General features: G+C 38.8%; 1 protein-coding gene across 1 annotated transcript; it reads left to right on the top strand.

Moving 5' to 3' along the window:
- Positions 1-1,213: 1,213 nt before the first annotated feature.
- On the top strand, positions 1,214-4,064 carry LOC114364355 (uncharacterized). The gene is made up of 2 exons (XM_028320476.1): positions 1,214-2,493; positions 3,921-4,064. Exons 1-2 carry the CDS (start codon positions 1,891-1,893, stop codon positions 4,044-4,046), a joined length of 729 nt encoding a protein of 242 aa, XP_028176277.1. The 5' UTR covers positions 1,214-1,890; the 3' UTR covers positions 4,047-4,064.
- The last annotated feature ends 7,958 nt before the right edge of the window (positions 4,065-12,022 follow it).

Genomic DNA, 12,022 nt, shown 5'->3' with positions numbered 1-12,022 from the left:
GACTGTACGACATTTTTTATGTTGATATTTTTCTTAGGCTGGGTTGCACCATCATACTTTGACTTTTACAAACGTCAAAAATCTGTCTAAGTACGTACAAAATACACCGGTTATCGTTATAGTAACGGTTAAAGTTAGGCGGTGCAATTCAGCTTAAGATACAGTAAATTAAATAGCTAGTCAAAGTTTAAAATAAACTTATTTCAAGAGGTGGACGTCCATAATATTCTAGTTTGTATCAGAATACCTAATTGTAGTCAAATAATTATATTTATTTTGCAACAAGCTGTATTTATAAAAGAAACGTGATTCAAATTGACAGCTAAACTACTATGAAAGAATTAACAAAATACCTAAATCGATTCCCCCGATAAGTATAACTAGACAGCAATCAAATTAAAAAGAAAACGAGCAACATCTCTTAAAAAAATATTGAACAAATGATCATCTTTCATAATGGGCGAGCTCGCCGGACTTATTGGACAGCTCTCCGATGTGTCAATTCATTAATTACGACCGTGTTCAATTAGAATGCTACAGTGGAATCGACTGGAAACAAATCAGTGTAAAACAGTGTCAATATCATCGTGATTAGAGTTTATTATTTCGGGTGCTTTGATAGGGTTCCATAGGCATTGGGAGCCAATAGAACCTTAATTGCTTTGAGGTCTTTCTTTGTAGCTATCTGTTTCATGAGTGGTTAAAGTAAACAGTTAAAACATTCACACAATGTGTATGGAAAAAAGAACCTAAATCCGCACTTATCCAGTCTATCTTGATGAGATGTAAAGTCGATAGTACATCAGATACTTTTGTTGAAAAATAGTCCCTTTTACGACTACATAAGGTGCCACAGTATTTAGGACGTGCTAAAATTTGAAAATCGAAACGAAACAAATGAATAGCGGAAAAAGAAGTTAGAAAAGAATCTAAACAATTGAACATCAGAGTTTTAAGTACACTTCGAAATCAAGCAAAAACAAATGACGAAACACTTTTTGTTTCTTTCTTTGATTTTACATACTCGTAGATGAATAAAAAACAAATGAAGATAGGGCAAATCGATTGTGGTCAAATACATGTTCTGTTATGAATGAATATGTTTAAAATCTACTAAAAAACATTGTTATCACAGATTGATATTGTGCTGTGTACTATCCTTAAATAAATAAATAAATAAATAAAAAGAAAAGAAAAGGATAAGAAATAATGTAACAATATCGCATTTATCAATCAATACTACTAGCGCCATCTCGTGGTGTTCGCCTGCATTACCAAGCCTCCGCGGATCACCGTGCTTATTGCAAGATGTATCCAGTTTAGGAAGTGTTTACGCCGCTCGCCGCTAGATGACACTAGCACATTGAGAGTCGATTTCTACACCGCGGTGTCCAGATTTTTTTTCCCTTAAAGACCTTCCGACGATTATGTTGAATATAGTAAGAAGTAAGAAGAAAGTAAGCAAGTAAAGTAATAACCTGAGGTTGCATCCGACTGTGACGTTCTTTAGGGGAATCGCAGATTGGGACTTCCGAAGGCGCATTACGAATATTTGCCCCGCGACTCCGCGTCTGTCTCCAACGTCCTGATTGGAATTGGTTGACGGACGGAGCACGCACGCGCACTATTTTTGTATAATACGCTGGTACTGCGAAGTAAAAGTACACTTTTTGCTACACCCTGGCCTTCTTATTTGGACCCTGCACCTCAAGCTTGTCAGCCGAGACTTCACACCTTTTATACTGGCGTCCCAACGGTGGGCCTGACAAGCACTAGTCCTACCTGCATCTGCACACTGGCGATTCAACGGTCACTCTGAGAAGCACAAGTCATCATACCTGTATCTTCACACTGGCGACCAGCGGTAGACCTGATAGGCAGCAGTCCAAGATGGTGGTGACCTTAGCATATGAACAGTTCCAGCTGCTACTCGCGGAAATTTCACCGGGTCGGCAAGGAAATTTCACTCATTGCAATTCCCACTTTCACGGTGAGAGAAACACTGAAGTGGTCGAAGAATTTTTAGCTGCAGTGAACCTATACAAGTGCATTGAAAACATCCCAGACCAGGAAGCTCTTGATGGCGTCCCACTTCTATTGAAAGGTGCGGCAGCCGTCTGGTGGCAAATAGTCAAGTTGCAAGTGACAACCTGGAAGCAGTTCGGGATAGCATTGCGTCATGCATTCGTACCTACGATACCAACCTGCCTTAACTACCAGCAAGTGGTGGTTCATGAGCAGGGGGAGGGGAAGGAAACCCCTGTTGTTATGGAAACAATTGACAAACAGTGTCATTGTCGTCCGGAATACCAAAATGAAGATTTGGTGCTAACAGATATACATTCAGTAGTCAAGGAATCGAGAGGAATCACAGGCAAATTCTCTCCAAGCTGCAATTACCCTCGTAAGACTAACAGACAACCTGGACCTACGTTCTGTATGACATCTTCACATAAAGTCCTGGGCAAACATCAAGGATGGAACAAACGAAACATCAGAAGATGGTCTAAGAAGACGAAAGATGAACCAGTTGTTCACCGACGAGGCCGTGGACGTCTCAAGAACGTAATCCAGATCTTCTCGTCGGGACGACTTCGTGATCTGAGGGGGAGGATGTAACAATATCGCATTTATCAATCAATACTACTAGCGCCATCTCGTGGTGTTCGCCTGCATTACCAAGCCACCGCGGATCACCGTGCTTATTGCAAGATCTATTCAGTCTAGGAAATGTTTGCGCCGCTCGCCGCTAGATGACACTAGCACATTGAGAGTCGATTTCTACACCGCGGTGTCCAGATTTTTTTTCCCTTAAAGACCTTCCGACGATTATGTTGAATATAGTAAGAAGTAAGAAGAAAGTAAGCAAGTAAAGTAATAACCTGAGGTTGCATCCGACTGTGACGTTCTTTAGGGGAATCGCAGATTGGGACTTCCGAAGGCGCATTACGAATATTTGCCCCGTGACTCCGCGTCTGTCTCCAACGTCCTGATTGGAATTGGTTGACGGACGGAGCACGCACGCACTATTTTTGTATAATACGCTGGTACTGCGAAGTAAAAGTACACTTTTTGCTACACCCTGGCCTTCTTATTTGGACCCTGCACCTCAAGCTTGTCAGCCGAGACATTCACACCTTTTTACACTGGCGCCCAACGTGGGGCCTGACAAGTACTAGTCCTACCTGCATCTGCACACTGGCGATTCAACGGTCACTCTGAGAAGCACAAGTCATCATACCTGTATCTTCACACTGGCGACCAGCGGTAGACCTGATAAGCAGCAGTCCAAGATGGTGGTGACCTTAGCATATGAACAGTTCCAGCTGCTACTCGCGGAAATTTCACCGGGTCGGCAAGGAAATTTCACTCATTGCAATTCCCACTTTCACGGTGAGAGAAACACCGAAGTGGTCGAAGAATTTTTAGCTGCAGTGAACCTATACAAGTGCATTGAAAACATCCCAGACCAGGAAGCTCTTGATGGCGTCCCACTTCTATTGAAAGGTGCGGCAGCCGTCTGGTGGCAAATAGTCAAGTTGCAAGTGACAACCTGGAAGCAGTTCGGGATAGCATTGCGTCATGCATTCGTACCTACGATACCAACCTGCCTTCACTACCAGCAAGTGGTGGTTCATGAGCAGGGGGAGGGAAAGGAAACCCCTGTTGTTATGGAAACAATTGACAAACAGTGTCATTGTCGTCCGGAATACCAAAATGAAGATTTGGTGCTAACAGATATACATTCAGTAGTCAAGGAATCGAGAGGAATCACAGGCAAATTCTCTCCAAGCTGCAATCACCCTCGTAAGACTAAAAGGCAACCTGGTCCTACATCCTGTAACGTAGCTTCACATAAAGCGCTGAGCATAGAAAAAGGATCGTGGCGCGCACATAATCGTTACTACAACAAACGAAACATCAGAAGATGGTCTAAGAAGACGAAAGATGAACCAGTTGTTCACCGACGAGGCCGTGGACGTCACAAGAACGTAATCCAGATCTTCTCGTCGGGACGACTTCGTGATCTGAGGGGGAGGTTGTAACAACGTCACATTTATCAATCAATATTACTAGCGCCATCTCGTGGTGTTCGCCTGCATTACCAAGCCACCGCGGATCTGTAACAATATCGCATTTATCAATCAATACTACTAGCGCCATCTCGTGGTGTTCGCCTGCATTACCAAGCCTCCGCGGATCACCGTGCTTATTGCAAGATGTATCCAGTTTAGGAAGTGTTTACGCCGCTCGCCGCTAGATGACACTAGCACATTGAGAGTCGATTTCTACACCGCGGTGTCCAGATTTTTTTTCCCTTAAAGACCTTCCGACGATTATGTTGAATATAGTAAGAAGTAAGAAGAAAGTAAGCAAGTAAAGTAATAACCTGAGGTTGCATCCGACTGTGACGTTCTTTAGGGGAATCGCAGATTGGGACTTCCGAAGGCGCATTACGAATATTTGCCCCGCGACTCCGCGTCTGTCTCCAACGTCCTGATTGGAATTGGTTGACGGACGGAGCACGCACGCGCACTATTTTTGTATAATACGCTGGTACTGCGAAGTAAAAGTACACTTTTTGCTACACCCTGGCCTTCTTATTTGGACCCTGCACCTCAAGCTTGTCAGCCGAGACTTCACACCTTTTATAATAATCTTTTTTTTTTTCAATTTTCTTTAGTATTTAACATTCACAATTTTATGACAAGCTAATGATGAGCATAAAACGTGTCAGTATCGAGGTGTGATCCGTGTCGGAGGGCGGGCGGCCATCATGCGCGATGACAACCCATTAACCTACGTAGTTGGGGCTATTACCCAAGCAATGTAGAAGCGATCAATAACAATTTGTTTTAGAGACGGATCTTTTTGAAAGAAAAATGTCCCTGTACTTAAAGGTACTTCAAACCTGTGGTTAGTCCTAAATTAGACATTCAGCCCAATTAGAATTGAAGATTCGATGATAAAATGATTAAAAAAAACATATGTGAATGTTTCACATTCTTATTATGATCATACTGTAATTAAGTTAGGTATGAGATCAAATAAGTTTCATAATAAAAATGATGCTAATTGTGATATAATCATAATTTTTCTCCCACACAAATAATAAGGCCGAAATATTTAACTAGCTTCGTCCTTCTGCAATTCGACCGCGTCACTGCTGACCAATTTATGTATTAATAAAATGACAAAACGCGACCCGAGCGTCGGACATCATCTATCACGGCCGCCCGTCAAGTGGTCGTCGGGCGATTAAAAAAAGCCCGCAAGTGTGTATTGGGCACGTATTGGAAGAGTTCAGTAGATTATGTAACTTTCAGGTAGGTATTTCTAGGAGAGAAAATGATCTCCCGGTTATTTTGTAAAGTACGGAGCCTCAATTTCAATTAATTAATATCATCTAATGGGAAGGAAAGTTAGGTGGTAACGTAGTAAGCTAGAATTAAGTAATTTCTATGTAGTGTTGTAATAATAGCAGACCTATAAATAAATAATATCTGCAAGTTTTTATTTGGAATTATTAGAAACATCTCTCTCTACACTTAAAAACTGTGGTAGCATCAGTTATGTATATTCATAAACTTTTTGTGATTTATTTAACATTAATGAAAACACCGGCCAGTGCAAATGCGAATCCGCAAAACTTCGCAACACTACATCGAAAATATTTCGGTGATTTCAAACGCATCCCAACGATCCCTCGATGGAATCATGCCCGAAAATAAATTAAACCCATGAAACTTGAAAGGGTTCCGCGATTCCGCCACGGGTCCCTAAAAACTGTGCCTAACCAATGTGCGTCCCTCAAATAGCGAAAGTATTTTGGGGCACACCGCCGGTAAACGCTCTAGACAAGGGTGAGATTAAATATTAAAATGGCGGTTAGGAATTTCAGGTGGAAAAGTAGCGGGCATGCGCGGAGCCGCATCCCTGGACATTTTGAAATCCAGTTAATTTGCTATGCCCGGGCTGAAATTTTAAATGAGTGATTTTTTTTCGTTTTAAAAGGGGAAAGGCCGGTATAGGTCATTATTTACACGCGCTGGCACAAACTTTTTTGACCGAAAATAGGAATGAAACAGCAAATAACGAAAATGTACGCGACATTTAACGAAACGCATTAATCTTTAACGGCCAAGACTCTAGACAGAACAGTAAATCTATTATTTGTGCGTAATCCTAGTGGCGATTAACATGATAAAGTTCATGTAAGTTCTTATCCAGACATAATAACAATAACGAATCAACTCGTTATGGATATTTTTACACGATCGAGATTCACACTACCTCTATCGTTTCCATTCTCAAAAAAATGGTCGGCATCACGCAAGAATGAGCCATCAAAGCAATTTTAATCAAACGTACATTCAAAACTGGAAACGCAAAAGGGGAAACGCTCAAATTAAAATTAGCTGTATAACAAATTTGAGTACAAGCAACGCAAACACGAGGCGACGTAGTTAGGCGCGTCGCGCGTCGTGTGGGAGCGCGATAAGCGCAACAAATGATTGATATACTCATACGTCTCCAAACTAATGACAGGGTGAACCATGTTGACTTTCAAGTTATTAATTAATATTCCTATTATTTACGCGGTGATTATACATTTTGGGGCAAATTGTTAAAGTTTTAAAGTTGACATTGTGATACTAAATTGAATGTTCAAACACCGAATAAAAAGAGAATAACACTTTTTTTTCGTAACGCTTACATTGGGTGTGTGTATGTTTTCTATTGTGTACCATTCAATTGGGTGTTTGCATTTATGATTATGCACAACAAAACGGTAATAGGTAAAACAAATAAATCATCATGTTAAGTTAATCAGTGGAGGATTTTTAGGAATATTTTGGTATACTTTTTACAAAAGGGTATGCCTGGTGGTGATCATAATCACAATTCGTATTCTAATGCGTTAAAAAGCCTTCGTTTTTTAAAATTCAAAAGAAGTTATTTTAAAAACAGAATCTCTATCAACCAGAACAGGGATCGACGCGAGACTAGTCCGAAATAAGAAACGAGTTCACACTCTATGCATAAAGCGATCAAGAGCCGAGCGCAACTCGAAACTGTGTTACCTGTTACTGCAGAACACCTGATCTGACTGTCAATGGCTGCAACTTGCAACCGCACGTGGGGGAATAATTTCTATGCCACGAAAACGATTTTCTTCAATTCTGATTTCCCTTGAAGTAGGTGAAACTAACGCTCACGATGCAAATGCTGAACGCTTACGATTTCAACCGCAAGTTTTGTTTGAGCATGACTACTGCTTAATCCGACTCGTTCTTTTTAGATTGTGGGAAGTTTAGAATTTGAGAGAACTGTGAGCTTTCAAAGTGGGAAGTGGGTACGTTTGCTAACTCGGATTCGGGAATGATTCTGCTGGATTGTTGACTTTGTTGTAATTTTAATTGGATTTTATCAGCTCGGCTGTTAAATACTCTTTTTGATTAAACTCAACTATTTTCGTTGGCATTAATAAAAGGCTCAAAAATATTTGTGTAGGTTTTGAACTTTTGTCTGTCTTATCGGATTCAAATACCGAACGTAATAAAGATAACGGTAATATACAAAATAAACTTTAGTTTTTTGTCCAAGATAAAAATATGTAGTATCCACATTGGTTCTTTGATTAAAATATTTGTAAAACGAATTTTAATACTCTACAATTATAATACTACTCTACAATATAGGGTACTACANAAATTTGACTATTCTTACCGTTAGATAATTCCTGGCAATAAGTGGTGACTGAGTTTGTTCCGGCGTTTCTTCTCAGCACTTGCCATATGTTTGTCTCGAATCGCTGGTAGGGCCCAAAAGATAAGGAGACATGTAAAGTGCCCCATAAGGGCTACCTTTTTCTTTTTTTATTATTTTCTATTGACGTTCATAAGTGCCACTTGTGGTCTAAACTGAATAAATATTTTTTGATTTTGATTTTGATTTTTAATTTTAAACCCCGACTCATTTCGTCAAAGAACAAAATACAGGGTGAAAACATTTTTCAATACGACGGCATCCCCCAAAATTTTTTATCACATGCTTTGAAACTCGCCAAGCTTGTACCGTGATCCTTCCAAAAGTTTGTCGACTTTCCTAATTTCATTGCGGTATTTGTTGTAAGTGAAAAGACGTCCTGTTATGAGACTTCCAATATGAAAGTAATTGTTAACGAATACTTCGTGTGGGTATTACTCAAAAATACTTTATGGGGGTGCGTGTTTTATGGGCTACAACAATGTTATGTTATATTAATATGAGTAAGGCAATGGAGTTCGCTGCAGAATGTGCTTTTAATTTAACATTGCATAGATTTTTAAGCGTAAGTAACGAGCCAATAATTTTAATTTTAAATCATTGCAATTAAGTAAAAATCAAATTCGAAACACTGACTCGTACAAAGTCTTTCATGTCGTACATTTTATATTATTACTTAGCGAAGTTTTTACGATTTACAAAATAATGACACGCTCTAGAAACATTATTTTTTGTACCGTAAAATAAATAAGTGCTCAATTTTATGATCTGGTTATTTTAAGGCATTTTCCATTGTAATACGATTTGCAAAAAAAAATGTTTTGCGGTAACAAAATTAAAAACAAAGCTTAAAAATAAGCGGATTGAGTGAAAAACTCTTAAAAAGTAACAAGAAAGAATCACATCAATTGTTTGGCTGCTTGAGGTGGCAGAGCGTTTGAAAAATTTCCACGTGAAAATAGGATAAAAGTTACAATGTTTTGCCGCAAGTTTGCATCGTCACGCCATTCGTAAAGTTGACTAGCGTGCGAAATACCTTATTCCATTCAAATTGTGGGTAAGGAACACTTTTAGAAATTTTGTTTACAATGCGGCAATTATGCAAATATGCAGGACTTAGAGATTATTCAGGTGCACTTTGGCACTTTGGACGTGAATTAATTTAGCTTTAGTTTGCTGCGAATGTATTTTGTTGAGTTTCAGGATTTCGTACTTTGAAAGCCTTATTTTAAGTTGGATTTGAACCCAAAAAATATGGCTCATGTCACTGCTTTAACCACTGTGTTTGGATTGGTTTTCAAGTCTGATTTATCATTGTTAACATAGCTAAAGATTTGAGTATTAATAAGGATTATTGCTAAATTATTTACACTTAGCAATCGCATGATACATCACAATCAAACAATTCGTAGCGGCTCAGCCATATCAATGTACATACATATATAAAGTTAATGGCTCCATGAGCAGATATCAAGAAGGAAAGCTGGTTTGGTGCCAATTTTATAAATTAGAGCTACTTTCATTGAAACACGCCGCTTTAAATATTCCAGCGAAATGATAAGTGCCTCAGTATTTTGTGAATCTGCTTTTACATATTCATTTGTTAAGTGAAAAGGTAATTGAAACTTTTTGAGTTAGCTAGTTGCAGGATTTTTTGTTACACTCGTTGGAAATAACAACTTTACAAATTCAAAGTTAATTTCTGGTGCATAGTGTTTTGTTTTGTCATTTCAAGTTGAATATTGATCTTGTGTCAAATAATGATGTAACGTTGTCTGTCATGCGCAAGACCCTATATAAATAGTTAATGTGATTAATTTGAAAGGTTAAAATTTTAATATGGTCGCATACTTACTTATAGCCCATTATTAAAGCCTAGATGGATACTTCATAAAAGCGTTTTGTCTAAAACGAGGAAAATAATCATTTATGTCAATGTCATCTTACAAACGTTGTGTTTGACTATTTCAACTGTCAGAATGTACCATGGAAAAAACGTAACCCTCCTTCTGGCGCAGTCGGGTAAAAAGGTCCTTTTTGCCTCACTTTTCTTGCTATCTATCTAGGCTTTACTAATCTAAGGTCTCATCGATTTCTATTCTATTCAATTTCTAGAGTGCAAAATCCAACCGTATATCAACAAACTCTCCTGAGTGCAGAAAAAAATCCCATATCATCCGCATCGCTTCGCAACGCATAAAGGCCGGCACTTTCAATTACATTCTCATCTCGTAATGAACTGTTTACTGCGGTAATAACTGATATTGGACGTAAATCTGACTATAAGTGAGCGATCTTGATTGGCTGTTTAATTTTCTCATTGGATATTTAAAATGATATTCGTCGCTTGTCTTTAAAATCGTTGATAATTTTAAGTAATTAAAATGTTTTTAATCCCTGCTGATATTAACGCGAAAGTAACTCTGTCTGTTACGATTTTACGCCTTAACCACTGAACTGGTTTGAATGAAATTTGGTAGAGAGATAGTATCAGTGCCGATGAAGGATATACCTAATATGATAAGTTTGTATCCCTGTTTTTGAAACAGGGACGTGCGCGATAAAGTTCTTCTGTGACAGACAAAATTTCACGCGGGTGAAGCCTTGGGCAAGGGCCAGTATGAAATGTCTACGGAATCCTGAAGCTATTTACATTATCAGCCCCAAAACGCTAAAGTAATGGTTCATTAAACGCGTAATTAAAAATAAAGAAAAACTTTAAAACGGAAAGGCATTATCTAATGATGTTAATTAACTCTTGCAGCGGGGTGAACGACTACGTGATCGCATGGACATAATGTTTACAACAAAATTACCGATTCGGCGAAGCGCTATCGCATAAAAGTCTTCATTTTCATTACACCCTCCCTAAATAGTTATAAGGAAGTTTGTTATTTGGCTGTCAGTCAGCTTTTAAAAGCCGAACAACAAAGTTAAAACGAAGTAATTAAAAAAGAAAACACAAAATACTTACAAAGTCGGAAGCTCGGCTCTCTTCACTTAAATTACTTGCGATTACACCGACAAAACGTTTAATGAAACACGTAAAATCGCGCGAAGTGGTCTGCGCGGAGTCACGCCACACGCCACGGACGCGTTGCGGACGCGCCACGCTCTCGTATACGGTGCCAATAGGGACAGTCAATTTTTGTGACAAATGACATCGAATGACATTGACACCTATCTATATAGTGTTAAATTATAACTAACTCAAAGTTGATATTAAAACAGTTTAATCTTGTTTTGAAACGACATTTTTTTAATCTATTACATTTACAAAACTTTCAATGTCCATTGACGCAGACTATCCTACTAGACACTACTAATATCAATATTGTGAAAATTTGTGAAAATGTTTGTTACTCTTTCATACAAAAACTACTGAAAAGATTTTGATGAAACTCTACATTATTTATTGCTAATTATTAAAGATCTAAGACAAACTAAATTTGACGCGGGCAGGCCGCGGCAAAAGCTAGTATACCCATAGTTCGGTAACTTCCCCACTTACTGCGGTGGGTGGTAGTTTTTCCTCAAATATCTTAGCCGTAAGGAGAGTTGGAACTACTTCCCCAAAGTCCATTAAAGAGTATAAACTCACGCCGCGTGATTACAAATGCCACCGATTTTGGCTGTTCCGAGGCCGATTTAAGCTTTTTAATTGAAATTACGACGGTTAAACTTTGGACAAACATTCCAGAAGTGCACGTAAACCTTTTGAAGTGGCTCCAGCTAGGTGGGCAAATCGCTGGAGTCATGCTCAATATATTTGACCTACAGGAAAGTCTACTGGAATTATTGTTTAGTGCCAAAGAGATCCAACTTGAACCTTTGTTCAAACTTTGTTCAATTCTTGATTCCTTATTACAAACTGCCATCACCTATTCACCCCTGAAAATCATTCTACGCGACAAAAAGTGCGCAATGTCCTTCTTCTTTTTCTTCTACCTACCTATTTTTTTCGACAAAAAGTACCTCGTCTCTCTTCTCGTCTCGTCTTTCTTCTTCTTCTTTGTCTACCAATTATAATTGAACGAAGAGAAGGTAACAAACAAAGTTATTTTAGAGACAAATTTTCAAACAATATCCTAGTTGTAATACAAAATTAAAATGAGGATCCCAAGAAACCACTGGTATTAAATTGAGCATAGGTATTTCATACCGAGGTTAGCTCCATATAAATATGTAGCCGGGAAACGGTGACGCTTGCGTTCCGCCGTGTCTGGCGGAAGCCACGTCAATTAACTTCGCC

Source organism: Ostrinia furnacalis, unplaced genomic scaffold, assembly GCF_004193835.3.
Source record: "Ostrinia furnacalis isolate ACB-3 unplaced genomic scaffold, ASM419383v2 OfSCF7387, whole genome shotgun sequence".
In the NCBI taxonomy this organism is placed as follows: domain Eukaryota; kingdom Metazoa; phylum Arthropoda; class Insecta; order Lepidoptera; family Crambidae; genus Ostrinia; species Ostrinia furnacalis.
The sequence above is the reverse complement of the archived record's forward strand: the minus strand, read 5'-3'. Positions and strand labels throughout refer to the sequence as shown.